General features: G+C 39.8%; 1 protein-coding gene across 1 annotated transcript in view; it reads right to left on the bottom strand.

Moving 5' to 3' along the window:
- The window catches only part of MYO16 (myosin XVI), a 563,966-nt gene that overhangs the window by 292,935 nt on the left and 244,421 nt on the right, over positions 1–26,610 (bottom strand). Inside the window, exons 13-16 of the mRNA XM_032246200.1 lie at positions 26,440–26,567; positions 22,583–22,688; positions 12,418–12,535; positions 936–1,083 (exon numbers count right to left, since the gene is read on the bottom strand). Coding sequence (XP_032102091.1) covers positions 936–1,083; positions 12,418–12,535; positions 22,583–22,688; positions 26,440–26,567 — 500 coding nt within the window. The remainder of the gene's footprint in view (positions 1–935; positions 1,084–12,417; positions 12,536–22,582; positions 22,689–26,439; positions 26,568–26,610) is intronic.

Genomic DNA, 26,610 nt, shown 5'->3' with positions numbered 1-26,610 from the left:
GTGTGTGTGTGTGTGTGTGTGTGTGTGTGTGTGTGTGTGTGTGTGGTTTTCTCCTATAGCATCCTTTAGTTTCTGTCACAAAAGTTCTCCTAAAATTGTACAAACTCACACCATTCCTCGAGATCTAATAATAAACACCCCAAAACTATAAATAAGGTGTCAGCAGGTATCTGAAGCCAGTCCACATGTCCCTCAGAGCCTAGTTCCCACACCCCTGCCACTGAATTGAGTTTGGATCAGGATCCATTTCTCTCCTGCTCTCTTCTCCCACCAACTTCTCTTCTGAATGGGGTTCATTTCCCATATTGTTTCTTTGTCTCATCCTACTGCCAACCTGGACCAATCCCTGTGGCAGAGACACACTAAACCAGGCCATTAGTAGAAGCGCACACATTGAGAAAACATTCTTCACTCACTGTCTACATGGCCTGTCACTCCCATCGATCTCCTGTGACCAAGACATCCTACTATTAACACAAGTGCTTTCTTCCTCCAATAAAAGGAATCAGCCCCTCAGCTTATGTGTGCTGTGCATCTTAATCCATGATATAACTTCATCTGACACCAATGAATACTCACACTTGCTCAAATCATATTGCCCATTATCTCAAAACAATGCCATGGGTTAGGAATGCTTAAGTAATGTTATAGTCAAATACTTAAAAGGAATACAGGACTTTACATATGCTCAATTTCTTTTCTGATCTAAAAACTAGTAAAACAGAAATATGTGTGTTCACACACATACAACTTCACCCAAGCATTTAATAAACAGAACATTATTAGGTGGGTAGTTTCAACCCAACAGTATCCAACAGTTATCTTTTACTCACCATTATTTTGTCTCTGGAAAGTAAGAAGATAATTTAAGACTACCAAACTGCAATCCCAATTTGAAGGCATGGCTTTTAGATACAAAATACTTTGTCACTCACCGGTGTGCACATAAATTATTAAGATGAAGTCCATATTTCTCTTCAGCAGATAACCCATCCATCAACAAGTAGAAAATGAGAAAGTTGCTCTGGCCAAGAGGTTGTGAAACAAGTCTGGATTTTTCTAGCAAATACGTATAAATTCTGGCTGGTTGGGAAAAGAAAAGTGATTCTGTTAAATGGCAGTATTCATTTCGTTTCCATAAATTAACGCATATTAATTAATTACAAGAGATACAAGGACTGTTGATTTCTCCCTTTCCCATCTCTTTACATTTTATTGTATTGTCTTATTGCATTAGCTAGGACTTTCAATATGATGCTGAAAAGACATAGTTTAAGGGGACATCCTTCCTTGTCCCAAATCCAACAAAGAACTTGGTGCATAAATACAATCTGAAACAAGATTTGCTCTTGCCTGTAACAAAGGCTTTGAAATAAGCTTTGGAATTTTCCTCATTAATGTCTCACTGTTTGAGTCTTGGCCATGTTGATATGGTAGATAGTAACATACACTGTACTGACAAGCATTCCCAGCAACTGGATCAGAATTATATATGACCACACTATTAAGCCCCAGGGAGATAGACCATGGTCTCCCACTGCCAGAAACACTGGAAGAAAGCTACTGCAGCAAAGGAAAATGCAATCTGAATTCACATAGATATAGTTTAACATACAGAATGTGTTTTAGGATGAGGTAGATGAAGTTTCCGTAAAGTAATACATGCCCAATGTGAACAGTGTTTAGACATCTTCTTTTATTGTGATCACACATGCGTGGTAACAGGACTACTATCTAATGCTTCTTTAGTCCTATGTTTTCAAAATTTTACAAAATTTAAAAAAGTGCCAAAAACTGCAATATTGGAATCACAACCTCAATTTTGCTTTACAGATTAAGATCAGCAATTCAGAAGCTAGTGTTGGTCAAAATTATGACTGTATTTTTGGCATGCTGCAAATTTCATTGTTTCTGGAACATTTTAAAAAGTGAATATAGGTTTATTTTTATCATTATGAATATTCAGATTATGTATTTCAATTTTATTTTTATTTATTTTTTTATTTGTTGAGACACAGTCTCGCTCTATTGCCCAGGCTGGAGTGCAGTGGTGTGATCTTGGCTCACTGTAACCTCTGCCTCCCCAGTTCAAGAGATTCTCCTGCCTCAGCCTCCTGAGTAGGTGTGGTCAGGTGCATGTCACCATGCCCAGCTAATTTTTGTATTTTTAGTAGAGACAGGGGTTTGCTATATTGGCCAGGCTGGTCACAAACTCCTGACCTTGCATGATCTGCCCACATTGGCCTCCCAAAGTGCTGGGATTATAGGAGTGAGCCAACACACCAGACCTGTATTTCAATTTTAAATGCAAATGTGAATTATTATAGTTTTCCTCTTTGAAGTAAGAATCTATTATCAATGTTATTTGGATGAGGGGTGATAATGAATGGCAGTTCTTAGAAAAGCAAACAGATATAATTATCTCCTGCATTTGAACTTTTTAAATATCTCATGTAATGAATCTGCTAAGAATTATTCTAAAGTCCAGCCACTAAAAGCAAAAATGTGATGTCTCCCAGTTTAATTTTATACAGCGAATCTGCTCGAACAACTGGAACCGCTATTCACAGTGCTTTCCCATGCATTTAGTAAGTGGCCAGTTTAGCTAATCAGAATTCTTACTGGAGATTTTAAAAATTTCAAAATTAATATCTCTAAGTGAGAAAAGTTGTCTAATGAGACAACTTTGGGAAAAGCTGCCAGGACTGCATAAATAAAAGATCTTTTAAAATATCCCATTTATTGGTAACAGTAAAGCCCAAAGGTGATGGTAAAATTGGACCCGGGGGTGGTGTCAAGCCCTGAACTAGTAACAAACCTCAGTGGGTGAGCAGGTGTACGTGGGTGCGTGTGAACCTGTCTCCACAAGAATCAATCAGGTGGCAATTTCAAGTTAAGTTTTAAATGTGATTTTCCTCCTTAAATTCTTTGCTGAAAACATTTTCTGTTTAATATTCATAATATTAGTCTTGAATTAATTTACTAATCAAGAGGATACTTTTTAAAAATCTAAAGACATTTTAAATAAACCTGCCATGATAATCTTCCTTCTCTTCCTAGTCTCTAAGCATGAAGTATCAGGTGGGAAGGGAGAAGGGAACAGTCATCATGCTACCGTTCTTGGAGAAAGGGTTGGCTAAGCCCTACTTATCCCAGCCAATATGCAAGTTCTGCTTGAAGCAGTTTTCAAAACTAATCAAATCCCACAACATGGAGTCTCTTCAATACATTTCATCTAAATTCTAAAACACTGTAATTATTAATCAACCTGGTTAGCTCATCTCCAGCAGTGAATAAAATTGCTGTGGATTAGCAGAATTCTGATCAGCAGGGTCTCAAAATATGTATATATCTTGAGTGAGCTTTTAGATGGAGGCAAACACAAAACAGCCCAAAATTCAAATTGCCATGAGACTCTAATATTCTTTCAAACGGAGAAATTCAGACCTTTTCATTGTGTCTGAAATGAAACCATAAAAATGGAAGGAATATGATGGGTTTCTAAGTGAAAAAGGTTTCAGGACACATTCATGTAAGTGTTCGCACATAGAAAGAAACATTCTACTGCCTGAGCTCTTACCTTCTCAAGACTTCTGTGTTTTAAAAGCTCTTTTATGTCAGAAATACTTTTGACTAGAAACATACTTGCAATTCTCTACAAGTGTCCACATATTCATATATGTGTTCCAAAAGTTTTGTTGCTGAAAAAATATATATGTTTATAGATTATATGTAACATAATATGCAATAAAGTATTTCATAGGGCTATATAGCTTTTGTTCATTATGAAAAAAATTGGGGGCAATAAACTTCCCTCTCAGGAAATAAAAATTCCTGCCCTTGTTCTTCCCATTGACTTCCAGAAACTTCCAACACCCACTCTCACCCTGTCACACCCATCTCGTTATGAGTACATGACCACTTAGGGCCTGTTCCCGGAAAGTATTGTCATGCCTCCAATTAGTAATCACCAAAAGCGTATTATCAATTAATTACAATAGCCAAATATTTTCTCTTTCGTAACTATGCATTTCTTTCCATCTCATTATTCACGGTCAGGGTGCTGGTCACGCTGGTGGTACAAGCTAAGTGAAAGCGCCTTCCGGAGGAGTCAAATGGATGGATCCTACCCCTCAGTCTGACATTGCCAATCCCTGCATCCCTCTAGGCCTCATTTCCCCTCTCCCTAATACGAAGAAGTAAAGACACAAAAGTCCCAAGATTCCTCTGGACTCTGGGATGAAGGCACTACTTCTTAAAGCACCTACTGTGTACCAGACACTATTCTAGTGTCTTTCTACCATCGCCTCATTTAAATTCTGTTGCAGGTCTTTTCACATTTAAACCCAACTGTCTTGTCTCCTAAGCCCAGACTGTTTGCAATAAATAATGCTGCTCTTCACATAAGAACAACTAAAGCACTTCAAATCTTTTAAAAGAACGTCCTGCTAAGTATATAGTTCTAAGACTATTTGATGATGGTAATAAAGATGATTATTCACCTTTCATTATATCTCTAGTTCATTTATCTAACATCAGGATTTGGAAAAAAAAAAAAACACAAAGCAAAGGCCCTCATATATTTTCCATTTCGCTTTTGTTAACTCTGAGATTTAAATTTCCTAAATAGAAAACATAGCCTGGATATTTTTACTGTTAGATGCTTTCTATTGTTAGTAAATTTCAATTTCAACTTAAATAGACTTGGATATCTTCAGGGTACACACACCAAAAGACAAATATTCTTCATATTCCTCAGGGGGACTCTGGACCTCCCTCTCTTTTGAGTTCCTCCCACTTATTTCTGGGAAAGGGAGAATCTAAGATTTGAAATAAAAGGGAAAGAAAAAGAAAGCAGTGAGTGATTTAAAGAGCTATGTTAATGTACTGAGCATTCATGGGAACTCTAAGAGTGTGAGATGATGGCTATCCCCCTTGGACAGAAAGAGAAAATGAGGCATGGAAGATCCAGTGAGCTGCCCAAGGCCAGCGGGCACAAAATAAACCAGCCAGGACTCAACCCCAGGCCTTGTGGCTCGTCAGGACTACAGAGGGAGCTCAGAGCTTATAATCAAGCAAACATCTGCCTTTTGAGCTTGCTGAATGCATTGCTGATGGGGATGAATTTGGCCCTCTGCACATTCTGGGCACAGTTAAAAGCATGGCCTGATGGACTCTCAATGTCTTCCAGTCCTTTGCAAGTAAGCTCTTGAGGAAAGTGTATGAAAAAAAACAGTATCATCAAAAGAAACCATCCCCTAACCCACAGTAGCCATAGGAGACCATAAAATACTGTATTTCTGGAATATGGTGACCTTCTGAAAGTCCTTCAATCTGATTTTGGTGAACAGAATTCTCTTCATAATGAATATTCCAGAAGAGGAGGTCATGTTCTTGTTTATAAAATTATCTGGTCAATAGCTAAAATTTACCTTGGGTAAGCAGAATGACTCAGTTTTGAACACGTAGCTACTAAGCGAGATTTGGGACATGGCAGGTCCTATGCTCCTCTCCCAAGGCCCCTCAACCAAATCAGATTTCTGAAGATGCACTGAGGCCATGTGCTTGGCACCCTTTATTGGCACTGGCTCCTTTTCAGAGGCAGCCCGATTAAACCACTAATAGTTCCATCATGATACCAGAAATAGTCAACTTCGAAAGTGGTTTATTTCCAGTTAAATGAAATGTAGCTGAAGGGAACACAGGAGACCGTGGAGTCTGCATAATTTTAAAGCTGGGTAAAGGCGATCAGTGACATTCACCCATTCACCTGAGTTGACAACCCGATGGCCAACCTGCAATTCCATCTAGAAGGCCCTTTCCACGTGCCCAGCTGCCTTGCATGAAGATGGTTTTACAACTTGTCATTGCCAGGAAACAGGTGACTTGTGAGCAAATTAAAATAAGAAAGAGCTAACTAAAAATATCACTATCACATATTTTGAAGATTGAAAAACAATAAAGTGATTATTTGATAAGAATGAAGCCACTATATTATTCTACTTTATCTGGCTATGTTCCATGAGACAGTTTTGCCTACTACATAAAAAACTGCATACACTCTAATGTGAATGAAAACTTTATAGACTTATACCCATAAAAGACAGGGAATGATCTTGTGCAGAAGAGAAAGAACTGTCATTCCTTTTCCAAGAACAAGCCCTAAGTGGTCATGTACCCATAGTGAGATAAGTGCCACAGGATAAGAGTGGGTGTTGGAAGTTTCTGGAAGTCAATGGGAAGGACAAGGGCAGGAACTTTTCTTTCTTGAAAGAGAAGAAAGTTTATTTCCCCAACTTTTATTTTCACAATGAACAAAACTATATAGCCCTATGAAATACTTCATTGCATATTGTTACATATAATCTGTAAACACACACACATACCTATAGTACCATAACTTATATGGTCACATATATACACATATGTATATACATATGTATTCAGAGCCATAACTTATATGGTGACATATGTACACATATATATGTATTCAGGACCATAACTTTTTGACAAACATATACGAATACGCCATTAATGTCACAAATGGACTTGTATGCCACACAACATAAACCCCTTTGCATGCTCAGATGAAAAATACAAATTGGTAGAGATTCAGGCAATGATATTAGCAAATTACCTCAAGTCTCAAATAAAAGGTACTGTATGTCTAAAACTAAGTCATTGTTGGCAAAGTTTGCCTTTCATTTATACAGTAACTTTTTATAAACTGTCTGTGGGATGACAGTAGGATGTTGTATGAGTCACTCGATCCTGAGGGAGGGTGCACATACACCAGGGAACCCAAACAACTATATTCTAAAACAAATAATCGGATTGGGAAGATACTGTTAGAAGCCAGACTAGAATGTTATTTATAAATCACATTTTCCCCCAAACCAGAAATAATCCTTCCTTATTTATAGTTGGTGTTTCATAAAACTGAGCCTGATATTTTTTATACTGTGATTTGTGGTTACATCTCTGATGAAAGATTTGACAAGTCCCAGCTACTCAGGAGGCTGAGGCAGGAGAATTGCTTGAACCCAGGAGGCAGAGGTTGCAGTGAGCCGAGATTATGCCACTGCACTCCAGCCTGACACTTGAAGACAGAGCGAGACTCTGTCTCAAATAAATAAATAAATAAATAAATAAATAATAAAGTATAATAGTAACAATGAAAGAAACAGCACCTATCAACCTTCAAATTAGTAGGATGATGCTCCCTGTCCAAAAAGATGGTAACAACTATTTCATAAATGCTGATAATGTAAAGAAAAACAGTCTACCTAAAGTACAAGCTCAATCTGTAATCAACACTTATTTGACCTGGTTTGAGATACAGTAGCCCCATTCCAATTTGATTAACTATTTTAGTAAGCATTTACAATTCCGAATGCTTTTACAGGGGACCGATTTGAATGATTCAGCTCTCTTTAAAAATGTATGTAAAGTAGTTTAAGTTAATGTGTTTTTAATTTTTCTTTCATAAAAGGAGTCTCGGCAACAGATGGATTTAAAAGCATCACTAATGTATAACAAAAGTATCATTTACTGATAGCTTCTTAAAGTGTTCAATGCCTATATTTTTGAGCAGTGATGATATTTATTCTTTTTTTTTTTTTTAAGACAGAGTCTTGCTCTGTCACCAGGCTGGAGTGCAGTGGTGCAATCTTGGCTCACTGCAACCTCTGCCTCCTGGGTTCAAGCGATTCCTCCGCCTCAGCTTCCCAAGTAGCTGGGACCACAGGCGTGTGCCACCATGCCTGGCTAATTTTTTGTGTGTGTATTTTTAGTAGAGACAGGGTTTCACCGTGTTGGCCAGGATGGTCTCGATTTCTTGACCCTGCAATCTGCCCACCTCGGCCTCCCAAAGTGCTGGGATTACAAGCGTGAGTTACTGTGCCTGGCCCCATATTCATTCTTAAAATGAAAATCATTTTAAAGTAAAAATTCGCACAATAGATCTCTGTTACTCTTTGTTGCAGGATGGACTGTATCCTACAAAACGTATATATTGAAGTCTTAATCCCCAATACCTTGGAATGCAACCTTCTTTGGAAATAGCACCAATGCAGAGATAATAGTTACCCCTCATCATGAGGGGATATGTTCTTAGATCCCCAGTGGACTCCTGAACCTGGGGATAGTACCAAACCCTGTATACATGATGTTTTTCCTACACATACACACTTAGAAATTTTAATTTATAAATTAGACACAGCAAGAAATTAACAGAATAACTAAATAATGGAATAGAACAATATCCTGTTCACAATTCCAGGGGTAGAAGATTGTCTCCTACCGTGGATCCTAGCAACCTCAGCATACAAGTTGTTTTCTTTCCCTATTAAGTTGAGAATTTTCACCTTTTCACTAAAAGGAAGCACTTTACCGTTTCTCTTTGGCCTATCCAAATTTCCAGCCTCACCACTCTTGCACTCTGAGGACATTATTGAGTAAAATAAGGGTTACTTGAACACAAGCACCAGGAAACTGGCACCATCTGATAACTAAGAGAGCTTCTAAGTGACTAACAGGCAGGTCGTGTAAACATCACAGATCCACCGAACAAAGGGATGGTTCACTTCCCAGGCTGGATGGAACTGGAGGGCATGAGATTTCAACACGTTACTCAAAATAACAGGCAATTGAAAACTTAGGGACTGTTTATTTTGGGAATTTTCTATTTAATATTTTTGGACCACAGTTGACCTTGGGTAACTGAAACCATAGAAAGCAAAACTTTAGATCAGGGTGAAACTACTGTACTCAAGTTACAATAAGGCCATAGTGGAGTAGGACGTGTCCTAATCCAATGTGAACAGCGTCCTTTGGAGAAGAGCAGAGGCGCAGGAAGAAGTTCGTGGGTCAATAGAGGCAGAGACTGGAGCAATGCATCTGACTGGAGAAAGAAATGCATCTCCAAGCCAAGGGGCACTCAGGATCACCAGCAACCATCAGAGCTAGAAATGGGCAGGGAAGATCCCCCCAGAGAAGTCAAGAGCTCGTGCCTCTACAGACACCTGAATTCTAGACTTCTAACCTCCAGAACTATGAGGCCCTTAATTTCTGTTGTTTCCAGCCACCATATTAGCGTTCATTTGCTACTGCAGCTTTGAACACTGACATACTCTAACACATTCTCATATCCACCCCACTCATTCTATGCTACAGGCACAGGAGACAAGTACATGTTATTAAGTTATTCTGAGAGCCATGGGAACATCAGATCCACAGCTAACAGAGCGCTTCAACAATGCCGGGCACTAGGCAGCATCTTTAAAATTATCCGGTCCAGCTGGTGTCTTCCCCTTCTCTTGCTTATACAGAGCCAGCGTTGGCAAGAGAGAGCATGTGGCAGCCATGTGGATGTTCCATGGCAGGTTCTGATGACTGAGTGAAGATGTTCCTTCTTGGAAACATCAACCCACTCTTTATAGGAGGGTTAATATATCTTTGTACTCAACACCCTTTCCACCTGGTAGTGAGGGAAGAAAAATCAAAGATCAATCACTCCAGTGGAAGTTTAAAGGAACTCCTTTCACAGGACGGAAAAAATTGAATGCGGTGGGAATTTCTCCCAGGTTAACAATCCCTGTCCCCCACATTGGGGTGGACTCCATATCTGGATCCCCTTCTACAACCTTGTGGGAGCTGCTTTTCTCTCTAACCATTTCTTTCTCCTTTTCTTCTCTCTCTGCCTAAATAAATCACTTTCTGCAAACCTCTTTGGGGTCCGATATTTACTTATGAGTGCACCATGCCCAGTGGGGTCCTCTCTCCCACTCTTGGGTGAGTGAGGGACCAAGAGTCTGGAAGAAAACAGCCCACAGGGGAGGGAGCTGAGCCTTCCCTGGTCCTGGAACCCGGTCTCAGTAGGAGATACCTGAAGAAACTTGTCCTATTCCTTTTCTTTTTCAGTGTAAACATTTTTAGTTTTGTCAAAACTTTACTCTAAAAAACATGACATTGGAACTTTCACTCTTCTGATTAACATTTACTGAACATGTCCCTTTTATTTCTTTTCTTAAAAACAGGAAACAAAGAAGTGAGCTCCCAGTCTCGCCCCTTCAGGGCACTGTGGGTCCTACCCTGTTGATGATCTAGGCGGCAGACTTCTATGAATGCAATCTCAGTCAGCACTGGCTTTGTTACTTTCTTTTGTAGCAGTTGTATTATTCTCCAATAAAAAACATGAAAAAGGATCACTAAATCATGTGGCCAGAGTTTTAAAAGAACGCAGCAGGAAGCTATCAAACAGACAAACATAAGTGATAAGAACTAAGTTGAGGATGTTAATTAGCAGAACAGAATGAGTAGAAAGTCCACGTGGAAAGTGGAGAAATGTGGAGCACACCTGTCATCAACGCCCCGATTGCCATTTCCATAAGAGAAAAAGAAACTACAGAAGGCTGAAATTATATCGAATTTACGGTCACAGCTCCCTAATGATTCAGAGGGCTTTTCAGGGCCCTCAACGGCTCCAGGCCCATCATCAGGAATATGTATCATCTCTGGGTCTCAATGCTGCCAGGACAAGCTGCCTGAGGGGCACGTGTGGGGCTGACCATGCTGAAGATTTGAGTGACCACGTGTTCATGGAGATTGTTGATTAACAGAAGGCTCAATTAATCAGTGTTTATGACAGAGTTTTCCAGTTCTTTTTAATATGTATATATAATTATTTTCTAAATTAACATTGCTAAAGAAAAGGACCCTCTAAACTATCCAGAAAAATGAATGAGGAAAAAAAAGAGAAAAAAAAAGTTAGTAATGAATAACACCTTCAGAAGCCAGTTGTTTTCTCTCCCTCTTGGTGAAGGAAACATGAAATTGAGAAGAAAAAGTCACGCTGGTGACACCCCAGATGAGCTTTTCTTCCTTGAACTAATTGTGCATAAACACACGTGGGGCCGCTTTCAGCTCTCAGCACTCTCAGGCACTGACGATCCCAGGAGTCACCTGGGAATCTTGTAAACTGCAGTCTCCATCAACCAATCCAGAGTATGGCCTCAGATTCTGCATCTATAACAAACTCCCAAGTGATGACACAATGCTTGTCCTTGGGCCACATGTCTGAGTGGCAAAGGGGCTGGAACATGGAGCTTTAACTGTTTTCGCTTCCTACTTTTGGAGAATGTACTACCCTCTTAGAGAACATCGCCACAGCTCACCAGTCACTAAAGGCTCAGGGGGATAACTGCTCTCAGTATTGGAGAAGGAAATCCGGGTCTCTCCCTTGAAGGAGCGCGGGCAGCCAGGTGCTAGGAAACCAAGACTTGAAAACCAGAGCTTGAGGCTGGAAAGGTCTTCATAACAGGGCAGACCTTCAGAACTCTAAGCCATGAGTTTCAAAAACAAATGAACAAATAACTTTCCTTTTGCATAAATTAACCCTGTAACTTCAGCATCTGAAAGCCTCTTTTCATAGTCTTTTTATGCATGTTATCTATCACATTTCATTTGTAGAAATCTGATTCTGACACAGACTTTCTGCAAAATACAATGTTTTGTTTCTAGATTATAGTCAAAACTAACTTTTGTTTCCTAAAGCGAAAATAGAGTAACTTTAAAAAGCAAAATAAAATTAAGCTCTTTCAGAAGTCATTTATAATTAATCAACAAATGTTTACGTGCTGGCAGCTATTGCAAAAGTTTTTAAAACTTTTGACTACTTCAAGTATATTAAAAATTCTACCTACAATTGTATTTATATTATTAATTTGCATGAATAATATGTTTTAATTGGAAAGATGTAAAATCCTAGGTGAATTTTAAATTAGTGAAATTTGAAATAAGGAGTTTTCATAAAATATACATTAAATATTTAAATCAAATATGAAACTGGGTTTAGTTTGGTGATTATTTCTTGATGTTTAGATTTAATTCAATCATTTAAATATATGGATTCAGTTTTATTTGAAATAGATTTCAATGTGTGTTGTGTGAAGAAACTATATATAATACTCAGGTATTATTTATTCAATTAAAGTATTTGAGTTTGTTTCTATGTTCAGCAAGGAGGATCTCTTTCAGTTATGTTTGGTTTGGGTTTGGTTCCTCGTTATATAGTTTATATAATAATCATCTTCAAAAGGTCCAGCTTGCATTTGAGAATATGTTTCAATTCACAATAACTTTAGCACTTATACCCTGACATCCCAGGTACACGCGCGCGCACACACACACACACACACACACACACTCAACTGAGTGCCTGAGTATTGATCCTTGTTCTAATCTAATAAAAACTTCCCAGAAGTATCTTAAAATGTTTACACACACAGTAATGGTGAAGAATAGGTTTTCTCTCCCCAGCATTGACTGATACGTGGCGTCCTCCGCTGTGTGCTGTGTGCGACGTGGCCGTGTGCTGAATTAGCACCAGAAACCCACGTTTGCAAATGCTGCACTTACCTCCAGTTAGCTGTTTTTTCCTCTCACAGAACTGCAGTTCAAAGTACTTGATGAAGCAACTGGACAAATCATTAAGTGTGGTCTTGGCATGTCCAAAGGCTTCTAAGATGCACGTGACCTGTAGGAGAGGAGAGCATTTTACTGAACTACTCACATTTAAAAAAATAAAATTGAGGAGTAATAGCAAAGATGCAGGGAATACTCCTTGCTCTGAAAGTTTCTACACTGCTCATTTAATATCATATTGAATTTTTAAGGCTTTTTCATCAAATGCAAGCTACTAGCATCCTATGTCTCAAGTTGTGGCTGCCGTTCATGAAGTAATAATAGATTGCTTCATGACACTGCACTCTCCCTGCACATAAGAGACGGAAAGGCATTCTCTTCATACACAGCCCCAAGTTTAACAAATGTTATTGAGATTTCGACCTTAAGTAGAACAGCCATGTTTGAATTTTGGAAGGGAGGCATTCAAATTAATATAAGCAATATTCAGAATTTATTTTACAATAATAAATGTATTTAAACATTGGCATTGAACATTCCTTTGAATCCTTATTTACTTCCCATGCACACTCTTTTCAACCCTGACCCCCGCCATCCTCTGTGCCGTGCTTTTTCCCACCAACCACTCTCTCCCACAGGGCAGCAGGGAGACCCCCAGGGGAGCTGCTGTGCCACCTTTTCTGCCTGCCCTGTGCTTTGCTGCAGACCCCCAAGTTTGTGGCTTAGCAATGCTATGATAAACCTCCCCAGACCAACCCTAGAAGCTGAAATTCCTCCCTGACTTGTTTCCTTAAGCATTAACAGTAGAATAAAATTCACTGCTTCTCCATCAAATGACTCTGCCTGTGGAGGTGATGGGGACCAAGCAATTCTCCAAAACGTATGAAAATCTGCAGGGTTCACTGCATTGTCTTTCAGTAGTCATGTTCCATGCGATTTCTGTGTCAGCCACACGAGGGAGCACAGTAACACCTTATTGATACACTGGCTTGTTTTCCTGTTCCCTGTTGTTTCTAATAGCGTTTTTTGAGAACATTATTCTGTTTTTTTTAAGTGCTTTGATCCCACTTTTTTTTTTTTTGAGACAGTCTTGTTCTGTCACCCAAGCTGGGGTGCAGTGGCATGATCTCAGCTCACTACAACCTCTGCCTCCGGGGGTCAAGCAATTCTCCTGCCTCAGCCTCCAGAGAAGCTGGGATTACAGCTGCATGTCACCACGTTGCTAATTTTTGTATTTTTAGTAGAGATGGGGTTTCACCATGTTGGCCAAGCTGGTCTCAAACTCCTGATCTCAGGTGATCCGCCCATCTCAGCCACCCAAAGTGCTGGGATTACAGGTGTGAGTCACTGCACCCAGCCACTTTGATCCCACTTATAAATTTCCTGGCATCTGCTACATTAAGGCGTTGAATCAACCTGGAAGTATTTTATACTGTGAACTATTATAAAATATTTTGTGCTAACCACAAATAAAAAATGCTATAAGTTGTGGTAATAGTGAAGTATTTAAAACTTCTGCGTTTGAAGTTTGAATTTTTGAGATAAACATACATTAATTCCTTATAAAAACTTTATGTTTTAGGTCTGTATATAATAACCTAATTTTAAAGATGATAAAAGTAAATTGATAGCAGTGATGACAGAAACGTTTTCTGAAAAAACCTGAAATAATACTTAGTAACTCTTAGTTTTTATTTCTTTCCCTATAACCTAAGATTAAATATGTAGTGATATACATACAGTGAAAATAAGAGCATAATGATAGCACATTTTAAACATTAATAATATTACATTAAATAATTATTTTAAAAGTCATAAAATAGGATAATCTTTAAAAATACTCTGCTTCTGGTTATTTTGGTGTTGTGTCTGATAAGCGATGTTTTGATTATTCTAGGTAAAAGGGGCATTACTGGTAATTAATAGCTTGTTCCCCAAGCAAGAAATACAGGGAAAGGTTAAATGCATGTGCTTTGGAGTGAGAAGGGGTTACCTCCACACCCCAGCACAGCCAATGAGAAATTATGTAACACTGAGCAGGTCTTCTGAATTCCTCAAACCTCATTTTCCTTAATTCTCATGCAGGAAAAATAACTCCTTCAGTGTTTGTCAATGTCTGCTGTGTAGAGCACTCAGCTTTATGTCTGGCACGGAGAAAACATTCAACAAATAACAACAGTGAATTTGACTTGTTAATAGTCACAGACAACATTCTTCTTGTGCTCACTGTGTGCCAGGCAGTGCTCTCACATGAGACATGTCTGTGCATGTGTGTTCTCTGTTAATTCCCAGAACCAGTGTAGGTTTCACACTGCTTTACAAAAAAAAAAAAAAAAAAAAAAAAAAGGAAATAGATAAGTAGTTTGCCAAGTCTGAGAGGTTGTCAACAGTGAAGCTGGGAGTTGAACCCAGGTGAGCTGGCTTCAGAATCACACACTTAACCACCGAACTATGCAGCAATTACTGCTGAAATACCAATGAAGACATGTAAGTCACGAAACAAATAAAACCTACAACTATTTAACAAAATGTAAATACTCCACGGCATTCTTTCTTTGTACATTGTCATCCATAAGATTAAATGCTAAATAAACTATGAAATAACCATTTTTTTAATCTTTAGTTGGCCACTTGGCCGATAGGTGGCACTAAATAAATGTCTTTAAGAGAGATACTGTGCAAAACAAAACTAGCATTGTTCCACTGCTCACCTTGATATCAAAAACAACGATGGCAATGTTGCACAGTAACAGAATTTAAATAAAAATATAAATGAAGAAAATTAAATATATATACTCCTCAATACTTACTCATTCAAATTTCACTGACTTTTTTTTTTTTTTTTTTTTTTTACTATTTATAATGTATGGTATTCTTTTCTATAAATTTATGTCCCTATAAGTTATGGACTATTATGGTATGAGTTAATCTACTGTATTTTCTAAAAGTAAAACCTTGTGGCATTCTCAATAAAAAAATATTATCTCAATCAATATCAGCCCATCCCTCTGCTCTCTTAAAGCTATTGCATAGTAAATGCTTATTTAAGTCATTTCCATGGATTCAAACATTCCTAAAGTTGAAATTCATTTGGGCCAGAGTTGGTGAAAGTTCCAGGCAGTTTCTTTCCAAAACATGACTTTTCTGTTCCAATAAATTTAAGGCCATGGAAAATCCCCTGCTTCCAATGTTTGAAATTCAAATGCAGGGATTAGAAACAAAACAGCCCTTCCTAAGCATTCTTAGCTGCTCTGGAATTGTGTGGGGGAACAAAGCCATGTCTGTAGTGATGGGGTTCCATCTTCCATCTACCCAGCAGGTAAAGTGCACCTGAAGCACATGACAAAGACATGTGAGCTCAGGTAGACTTTTAAGATGGGCCAACTGAGGTGTAAGACTGACAGAAATATTTCAGTCATGCCTCTTAAGAATAAGTGTTTGACCTGCATTTAATCACCAAACGTCATTTCTGGACCTCAGTGCTACACTCTCACTTTCTAGTTGTTACCAACTAAATCTTTCTTCTTTCTCTTCTCCTGAAACCTCCTTCAGGGTGAGTGCTGCATGCTGTGATGGTACAAAACGCAGTTTCCACCCAAATCCTTTCATTCTGGGTTCTCTTGCTGCCCAGACTCCACTGAGATGGCAATCTTTAATTTTGACAATGATGCCATTGGTGTCAACCACAAGGAACACTTCATCTGCTCCTCAGGGTCTGCACAATTCTACACTGAAGACCACCCCAATACATCCCGACTGATGTGGTTTGGCTCTGTGTCCCCCCAAATTGCATGTCAAATTGTAATCCCCACGTGAAAGGAGAGACCTGGTGGAAGGTGACTGAATCATGGGGCAGTTTTCCCCATGCTGTTCCAAGATAGTGAGGGCGTTCTCATGAGATGCATGGTTGAAAACTGACAGTTTCCCCCACGCACGCTGAATCTCCTGCCATCATGTAAGACATGACTTCCTTCTTTCTCCTTCACCTCCTGCCATGATTGTAAGTTTCCTGAGCCTTCCCTAGCCATGTGGAACTGTGAGTTCAATTATACCACCTTTTATTTCTTTTTATAACTTCCCTAGCCTCAGGTAGTATCATTTTAGCAGCACAAGAATGGACTAATGCAATGACTTTTATTTCTCTATCATTTTTTTGTACACATTACTTGGTAACTGCTGATCCAAATGACCTCCAATGAGTATTTTCCTAGGATTCAAGGCAAAATTGTCTCCGTTAGAATGAACCAGGCTCTCCCAGTTGGAATGTACCGTCTGTGTGCTTGCTGCATGCCTGGTCCTGCCTGCCAGCACTCCCCATGCTGGCCTGTGTGACATTCCAGAGTGGAGTCCCACAAGCAAATATGGCTAAACCCAGCAGCTCATTGTCCTCTCCTTTCAAGGCCACTAGCGAACTTCCCTTTCATCTTATCCTGAGCTTCAAAACTTCTACTAGATAGCTCCATAGATCCAGGCTGCTCAAGGATGTTCTTTTCTACTCATTTCCTTAATCAGATTTTCCCTTCACTCAGAAAGTACAGGAAGTGCTCACTTAATATCATCAATAGATTCTTGGAAACTTCTACTTTAAGCGAAACAATGTATCTCCTAATGAAACCAATGTTATCACAGACTGATTGATATAAACAAGAGTTACATTCTTACAGCAGACAGGAAATAGTTTTGCTTAAGGTCACAGTTTCCAACAACACATCAATGACATTGTGAGAATTTCTTGTACTGGTTCATCTTTTAAATATACTTAATTTCACCAAACCCTCTAATTTTATATTCACAGTAAATTTAAAAATGTATTCAATGCTTGCATTTAATTCTGGTACACACACTTGGATGATTTACAGATACAATGGCTGATGATTTTCATGACCATCTTAGACACTGAATGATATGTGGATAATTTAAAGGGAAACAATAAAACCATAGACATGGAATTTAAGCCATGCTCAAACCTGGGAAATATTTTTTCATGAAACTTTAAGTCATTTATTTATGACATATTTTATTTGTCATGAGGAGTGAATAAAACACACACGTTAACTAGAATCATTTTTCTTGAAATATGCACTGATATTATAATCTGGACTCCCAGATGCTAATTGATTTGGGAGGGTTATATCTACCTGATCCAAAGGAATGTACTTCAGAATGTATTCATTTGAACTAAAACGTAAAGCCAACTTACATGTAATAGAGAATGCATTATAAAAATTACGCAGGCTGCTATCTCCCAAAGGATCATTTTAATAGATGATTGTTTTAGTCTATAACTTAGAGGAGAACTATTGTTCCATTGCTCCTTGTCTTTATGATTAAGTTATCAGTTTCTGTTATTTCTATTAGTTAACTTGAGGCTATTTTAGAACCATGTTGTTTTACACATACTCTAACGCTTAAGTGTCAGTGGTCAATATATTAACATATTTGAACAAAGAAGCTAGGTTATGCTATTTTCCCAAGTTGACTCTCAATGTTAAATTATTTTGAGCAGTTGGGTGCAGTGACTCAAGCCTGTAATCCCAGCACTTTGGGAGGCCGATGCAGGTAGATCACCTGAGGTCCGGAGTTTGAAACCAGCCTGGCCAACATAGTAAAACCCCATCTCTACTAAAAGAAATACAAAAATTAGTCAGGTGTGGTGGCACACACCTGTAATCTCAGCTACTCAAGAGGCTTCGGCAGGAGAATTGCTTGAACCTGGGAGACAGAGGTTGCAGTGAGCTGAGATCATGCCACTGCACTTCAGCCTGGGCGACAGTAAGAATCCATTTAAAAAAAAATACTTTGAGCTTGCTGTAGAATTATGCAGGTGCTCAATACAGTAGGAGCTTAATACATGGTTATGAATTAATCATTAATGAACACACATGACATTATAGATATTTGAAAAACTAATTAATTATGCATTCTTTTTAAAGAGACAAGTCTACAGAATCAGACCTAAGCTTAGAGATCTATTAGAGCAGAATGAATTTTAAAATTACTTATAATTCACAAGTAAAAAATATGCAAAATAATACTAATTTATTGATTAAACATCATTCATGTTCATTTCTAAATGAGGGATCAGATACTATAAATTTCCAGAACATGCTGAGTAACTACCAGCATGGTAAAAAATAACTCTACACTGTAGCAGCTGGATAAAAAAGCAAGTGATACAGAAACAAACACAAATAGCACAATATTCATTGTACAGTATGTTTCTGTATTTTTAACTTTTGAACCTTTAGATGGCATTGATTTAGGAAATGATACAAGTGCAGCAGTCTTTAGTGGATATAATCAGGCACTTTCAAATATAAAATTATGACTGAAATGCAGGTATCCTTCTGTAAATATGTGTACGGTGAGACACACGTCAGCCTCAGAGGCTCCTCGGTGAAAATTTCACACTGCATCAACATCACACTTTGAAACAAGTACCAGCAGAAAGCTTTACACGATTGTAACACGGCCAAGCATGTGTACTTGCATTAGTTCTTCAGTCAAGGAAATGGTACAGCACACATGTACATTATTTTCTTGAATGTTATACAGGGAATATTGATTCAATTATAGAAAACCTCATGTTCTGTTAGTGTATATATGGAATTGAACACAATTTTTCATATATGCATTTAGTGGTCTCTTGACCTGCGAGATAAGAGGACTTTTTTTTTTTTTTAACAAATGTGTCTTCCCTACACTTGAATTAAAAATAAAAGGTTATAACAAAAGTAAGAGCCGCAGAAAATTCCCAAAAGCAGGACAGGTAACACAGATTGAAGAAAATATCGATGTTGGCTCTATAAATCACATACAAGGAAACACGCACAGGCCATGTACAGCCTCCTGATGACATACAAAGGGGTTATCCACATTAAACTTATTTGATAATGTAGAGTTAACTAAGGAAGTTAAGTTAGAAAACTGGGGGTAATTAAATGTTTCTCTTACACTGTCACAACACTTATCTGTGTATTCATTTATTCCCCACATGGAAATGGGGATCTAACCATGATATTGAGATGGCATCTCTGAATTCGAGGCACAGGTGCTGGGCCGTCACTTTATATAAACAGATGCTTGTGGAAAGAGAAAGCAAATGAATGAGACTGCACGGGCCAGGCTGAGAGGGAGACCCGCTCAAAAGCGGAAGAGGGAAGGGGATATAGTGATCTAAGGCCAGAGAACAAAATAAAAACAACAACAAAGGATAACACTGCCAGAAAGAATGCTGGGGCCGGGCGCGGTGGCTCAAGCCTGTAATCCCAGCACTTTGGGAGGCCGAGGCGGGTGGATCACGAGGTCAAGAGATTGAGACCATCCTGGTCAACATGGTGAAACCCCGTCTCTACTAAAAATACAAAAAATTAGCTGGGCATGGTGGTGCGTGCCTGTAATCCCAGCTACTCAGGAGGCTGAGGCAGGAGAATTGCCTGAACCCAGGAGGCGGAGGTTGCGGTGAGCCGAGATCGCGCCATTGCACTCCAGCCTGGGTAACATGAGTGAAACTCTGTCTCAAAAAAAAAAAAAAAAAAAAAAAAACAAGAATGCTGGGCCACGATGATTTATTGGACTTGATGTATCGTGAACAGAGAAGCATTCAAGAGCTTTGAGCAAAGGAGTCTGTGGTGATACAGGCTGATGGCAGTTCACCAACATCAACTCTCCTCTTCCTCCATTTACCAATTGAAGTTGAATGCAGCTGGGCACGGTGGCTCACGCTTGTAATCCCAGAACTTTGCAAGGACGAGGTAGGTGGATTACCTCAGGTCGGGAGTTCAGGACCAACCTGACCAACATGGAGAAATCCTTGTCTCTACTAAAAATACAAAATTAGCTAGGCATGGTGGTGCATGCCTGTAATCCCAGCTACTCGGGAGGCTGAGGCAGGAGAATTTCTTGAACCCAGGAGGTGGAGGTTGAAGTGAGTTGAGATCACGTCATTATACTCCAGCCTGGGCAACAAGAGCAAAAATCCATCTCAAAAAAAAAAAAAAAAAGTTGACTACAGGGCTGCCTAGTTAGCAATGAGTCCTAACTAGATGGCAATACAACTAAGTTCAAGCCCATAACTGTGATGGGAAGACAGGCAGCCCCTCTGCACATGATGAGCCTACTCCCTGCACTGGGGCTTGCTGCTCCCTTCCTCTGAGCAGGAGAAAGTGCCTGAGGGGCGACAGGGCCTGGGCCCTCGCTGACCCTGGGGAGCAGAGCTACCAACCATGGCCATGCCCTGGAAGACGGCCAAGAATGTTAAAAAAAAGGAAGCATCCTAGAACAGTCTCAAATACGATGCCACGTGAGAAGACGACTCAGCAGCAGCAATGACTGTGGGCCTGAAGGAAACGGGACAGGCTAAAGAGCTAGGAGGAATAGGATATTCTGAATGTGCTGGAAACAGAGAGACAGTCAGGTGCAGTGGCTCACACCTGCAATCTCAGCACTCTGGGAGGCTGAGGCAAGTGGATCACTTGAGCCCAGGATTTCCAGACCAGCTTGAGAAATGCAGGGAGACCCAATCTCCACAAAAAAATACAAAAATTAGCCGAGTGAGGGACATGTGCCTACAGTCCCAGCTACTTGTGAGGCTGAGGCAGGAGGCCCGCTTGAGTCCAGGAAGTTAAGGCTGCAGTGAGGGGTGATCATGCCACTGCACTCCAGCCTGGGTGGCAGAGACTGTCTCAAAAACAAATAAATAACAATAACAATAAATAAATAAAGACAGACAGACTTAAATTTTGGCCATGTCTTGCAGTGCACTGTGGCATGCCCAGGAGTGTGTTGGACAGGTGGATCTGCCTCTTAAGAATGAGTGGCAGGATGGAGATTAGGAGCGGCGGCTGCTGGTGTACCCATGGCCCTGATCATGGTCATCAGCATAAGCAGGGGTGGAGTATCCTCCAAATCACTATTTTATTTCAACCTTAGGACAATCGTCATGAACCTCCAGGCCTCTGGAGTAACTTCCAAAAGAAATTAAGAAATGGGGAGGATTCCATCTCTAGGTAGACGTCCCTAGAGGGCAGACTGTTGAGTTCCGTTCTTTTGGATTGGTTATTGGTAAGTGTTCTGTCTGTTCCCCCACTCTTAGCTGTTCCTTCCATGGCCCTTCAATTTCTTCTTCTCACCTGCTATGGTCTCAACAAACCTTTTAACAAAACTTGCTAGAACTATGTATAAACAAGAGAATCAGTCTATGGATAAGCACCTGTGGTGGGCTCTTTGAGTAAAATTTCTGAGTTTTATTGTGTGGAATGTTTTCAGCTTTATCTTAGCTGGTAATGGGTCTTTCTGCTTCCTCCTTGAATCATGGTGATATTTTAGATAGATGAAGTAACAGGACAGTTAACACTGCAAGGGTTTCTGAATATAATTTACAATCTGTTTTGCCCCCAAAGGTGCAAGGCCTGCACATCAAAGTCTTTAAGGCTAACTATTGCCGATCCTTTCAGATACACTGAAGACTTACTATCAGCCCTCAGTGATCACCCACAATAATTTCTTTTCTGGCCAGCTCCCCAAAATGTACTAACACACCAAAGTGTACTTTATTTATTTATTTACTTATTTACTTATTTTGAGACAGAGTCTTGCTCTGTCGCCCAAGCTGGAGTGCAGTGGCATGATCTCAGCTCACTGCAACCTCCGCCTCCCGGGTTCAAGCAATTCTTCTGCCTCAGTCTCCCAAGTAGCTGGGATTACAGGCGCCCACCATCATACCTGGGTAATTTTCGTGTTTTTAGTAAAGAGGGTTTTTCACCATGTTGACCAGCCTGGTGTCGAACTGCTGACGTCAGGTGATCCACCCGCCTCGGCCTCCCAAAGTGCTGGGATTACAGGCATAAGCCACTGGGCCCGGCCCCAAAGTGCACTTTCTTTGTGAATAACAACATCTACCTATGCTACACATCTTAGATCCAACTATTCAGAGCAAATACAAAAAGAAAGTACGTACAAAATATTTTTAAATATGTAAAATAAATAAATGTTCACTTGAACAATATTAATTTGCACCTAAGATCAATAATTTTTTGTTCTTTATTTCCACAAATTTTGACCCCCTTGTGTCTATTATGATGCCCTCTCCCTTATTTGTAAATGTCAATCGGCTCAACATCTTCATTTACACATTTGCTAACCCAGACAAAAAACTTACATGTTTGAATCTGGAGTCCAGCACAGCCCTGATAGGGCCAGCCCTGCAGGTGAGGTGTCTTATGATTTGTTTGCTGGCTTCAGACTTTCCTGATCCCCGTTCTCCACTAAGGAAAACAGAGAGGGAAAACATTAGTTTGCTACTTTGAAGGAACAAGTAAAAATTTAACTGGAGAGAATTCTCAGACACAAAAATGAGGACGGAATGGCACAACTTCCAGTGAGTTTGTGGTCTATGTTTTCAGTTCAGTTTGATGCATTTGTCCAAAATATCTAGCATATGTTTACTGTGTCATGTCCCTGATGGTGGTTCAGATGCTGGCATTACAAATGAATATGACACAGGTTCTGTCATTCAGTATCTCACAGGGTAGAACCACCTAGCGTAGATGAATGAAGCTGGAAAGGTGTCTGGCTGACAAGGAAGACATAACCAACTTGACTCAGCTTAGCAAGTCAACATAAAGTGAGGAGATCCATCCCAAGGGATGGCGCCCTGTGTGGAGACATGCAGGATCACACTGGGCCTTGGGAGAGCTGTTAATGCTTCACGGGCCTTACAGGAAAGACATGACATCTTCCGTGGAAAAGCTGTTAAATCTTTTCTGAGCATTTCTTCTTTGTTCTTTGAAATGAATGTAAAGTGCATAGCTACCAAAACTAAGGCAGTAAGGTCTTCAGATGTGGATCTGTCATTCAGCAGATCCTAAATCTAACCTTGTTAGCTTTCCTTTTCAGCTTGCTTTCGCTCTGATGTTCTCTAGTTTGCATTTTTCTTTCATCTAGGAATGATCACTGAACTTTTTATTTATAATGTCATCACTTTTGATACATCCCAGGCATGCTTTATTAACTCACCCAATTTTTACAAATGGTAAAGATTATATTCCTGCCACCAGATGATAGAGGATTAACATAAAATTCCAATACAATAGTTATTATACCGAAGTGATCGGATTTACGATAAAGTTATTACTTCACCCAGACGAAAAACTTATAAAAACAGCGTTTACTTATCTGGCAACCAAGACAACTTTAAAAAAAATTCCTCTTAGGAGTGCTTCCTTGGTTTTCTGCTAGAAAACATCTGTTTTAACAAATTTGATTAAATAGTGTTTGCCAGAAAAGAAGTTGAAATTTAATTATTTTCTTCAAGTGTTGAGTCGTTAATGCTTGCTTCCACTCATTTCTGCAGACCTCTGAACTACTGGGGCCGAAAAGTACCAACAAATGAAGTATTAAGTTAACATTAGAAAATAAAATAAAAATTTTCGTGGTCTGGGGACTGAGTTTGGGGACATCTGTTCCAGGAATATTTGTGTTTGGATTGCTGAATCTTAAATTACTTTTTGTAAGTGTTCGTTTTGGGATACAATCAGCACTCAATAATGATCTGTAAACAACTTATTTAGTTGAATTTCAAATGGCTAATTTTATCATATTAGTAAAAATGGAGAAAGCGTGTATCTTAGTCTACCAGTCAGTGATGTGGCAAAGCTGTATAAAAGCACACACAATTTTGAAAGAAGGGAATCACTAAAATAATAAGTCCTAGTACCACAGATTTGCTCTTCAATTCTGTATTCCAGGACTAGCGATACTGAAAGGAGCTCGCCAGCTTGCTTCAGACAGACAGGAAGGGAAGGGTCCTCTGAGAACCTCCCACCCATCCCACAAGCGCTTACATAGATGTTTCGTGCAGATAAGGGAACTTGCAGAGGAGGCTTGCCTGAACATCCCTGCCGTGGAAAATTCCATTCCTAACACATGTGCAGCAAGGGAAATAAATCAATATGGAGCAGCTCAGTCCAAGCATGTGCACTGGAAGGACCCGGCTGGAGCTGCCAGGAATTTGCACGGCCAACCTGGTACTCAACTGGGAAGCGGGTGTGCATCGAGCAACCTGTTTTCAGGATCCCTCTCTGCCAAGAGCTTCCCTTTTGCACAATAAATTCTACTCCTCTCACCCTCTGATGTCTGCACGCCTCATTTTTCCAGGTTGTGAGGCAAGAACCCAGACCTAGCTGAGCTAAGGAGCAAAATCCTGCAACAACGCCATTTTGAAACTTGAACGATGAGATATTTTTCCAAAATAAGGGGTCGACACATGGAATCATTAGCTTTAAAAAAAAAAAAAAGTCCCAAAGGAAAACTAGTTCTACAGAATATTAATGAGCTCTACTGGATAAAAAAGTTCCATGAGCAAATACATGTCAAAATTGTTGGGTTAAACTAAGATAAACGGGGTTCTTCACTGAAAGAACTTGCTGGATGCTGTGTGTCCTCTCCCAGAAGGACTCCCAAGGCACCTGGGTCCACTGGTACCTCCTTTTCTCCCCCCAGAGCCTTGCTCAGAACCCACGCTTTCAACAACTCAGGAATAACAGCTGCGATGCTCAGTGGAAGCAACCAGAATTTATGTAAATTCTAAATAAATAAGATAATACACAGAAATAATCTAGTCAAGAGTCTGGCACCCAGTAAATTCTCAATAAACGTTGTTATTGTCAACAGTGTTACACGCTCCCTGTTATCTCACCAATTTACAGTGCTTCCTAAGCAATTTTTAAAAAGCTCTTCCCCATTTATCAAAGTAAGACCAGAAAAGTCAACAGATAAAAGAGATAAAAATAGGGTCGCCTGGGTCCAGAATGGGTGGAAGCCCCTGCCTCGGCACCTTCCTCATCCTTTGGGTGCTTCTGAACCCGGCATGAAAACACCCACCAGCATGCTGCTTTGAAAACTAGAAAACTAAAGTGTGTACCCGTCAGTCGGTCCCTCCACCCTCTGCAGAATTTTTGATAAAATCCATATAAACATATCAGTGCTGACTTTAATATGTAAATAAGCCTTTGAGTTCTATCCAGTTCTAACTTTATACCGTTTTCATTTCACTCGGACGTGAGTTGTGTGCTACTGCACTTACTGGTTCAGTTCCAACCGGCACTACTAACAACCAACGCACTGCTGTACTCTGGAGGTTTCCCTCCCTACAGAGCTTTGGCCACATATAAGATATAGGTCTCTAATGCAGGTTTTAACACTTAAATGTTTCTTTAATTTTTTATTAATTTATGAGTTAAAACTAGCATTACATTTCAAATAAAAAATATTTTGGGCCAAACGTGGTGGCCCATGCCTGTAATTCCAGCACTTTGAGAGTCTGTGACAAGATCACTTGAGCCCAGGAGTTTGAGACCAGCCTGGGCAAATAGTGAGAACTTCTCTCTACAAAAATTAAAAAATTAGCCAAGTGTGGTGGCATTTGCCTCTATTCCCAGCTACTTGGGAGGCTGAGGGAGGAGGATGACTGAGCCTGGGAGGTTGGCTGCAGTCAGTTGTTACCATGCCACTAAATTCCAGCCTAGGTGGCACAGCAAGGCCCTGTCTCAAAAAAAAAAAAAAAAATAGTTTAGGAAGTAGACTTCAGGGCAGTGTGAGCAAAGGTAAATAACAAACAGCTGACTGAGTAAATATACCTTTGGAAAGAAAATTATCTTTGTGGCTGCCCTGCAGTTTGAAGAACGGTGGTTTCGGTCCACTAACACTGGAAGCTTTTTTTTCCTCCTTGTTTTCTTAGGTTCAAAAGCAAAAACTCTTTATCTAAGCTTTAAATCTTCAAACGGAAATGAGTTTCAGGTTAAGTTTGTTGATATTGATCCAGCTACACTTGGGGCTATTTCTAATAGCCAAGATGTTTCTCCCTTGTAACGAGTCAAGTGTACTTACTGTGAAGATATACTGGACCGCCAAGTGCTGAGAAACTAAATAAAGGTAAATCACGGGAAATGAGGACATCTTTACCGCCAAGCCCCGCGGCCAACCTGAGCATGGCAGACGAGGTTGAAGGAGACTCACCTGAGGATGAAACACTGCGCTCGCTGCTCCTGGAAGAGCTGGTGGAAGGCTCTCTCCACACAGGAGAAGAGGTGAGGAGGCAGCCAGGCGCACAGCTTCCCTGAGGCGCTGAAATACATCTGGGACACCTGGAAAACAGGGCAGCAGCAGGGGAAAACCCCGGTGAAAAGG

This window comes from Sapajus apella, unplaced genomic scaffold (assembly GCF_009761245.1).
Source record: "Sapajus apella isolate SASKATOON/1434 unplaced genomic scaffold, GSC_monkey_1.0 scaffold60, whole genome shotgun sequence".
Taxonomy (NCBI): Eukaryota; Metazoa; Chordata; class Mammalia; order Primates; family Cebidae; genus Sapajus; species Sapajus apella.
This window is presented reverse-complemented; position numbering and strand designations above follow the sequence as displayed.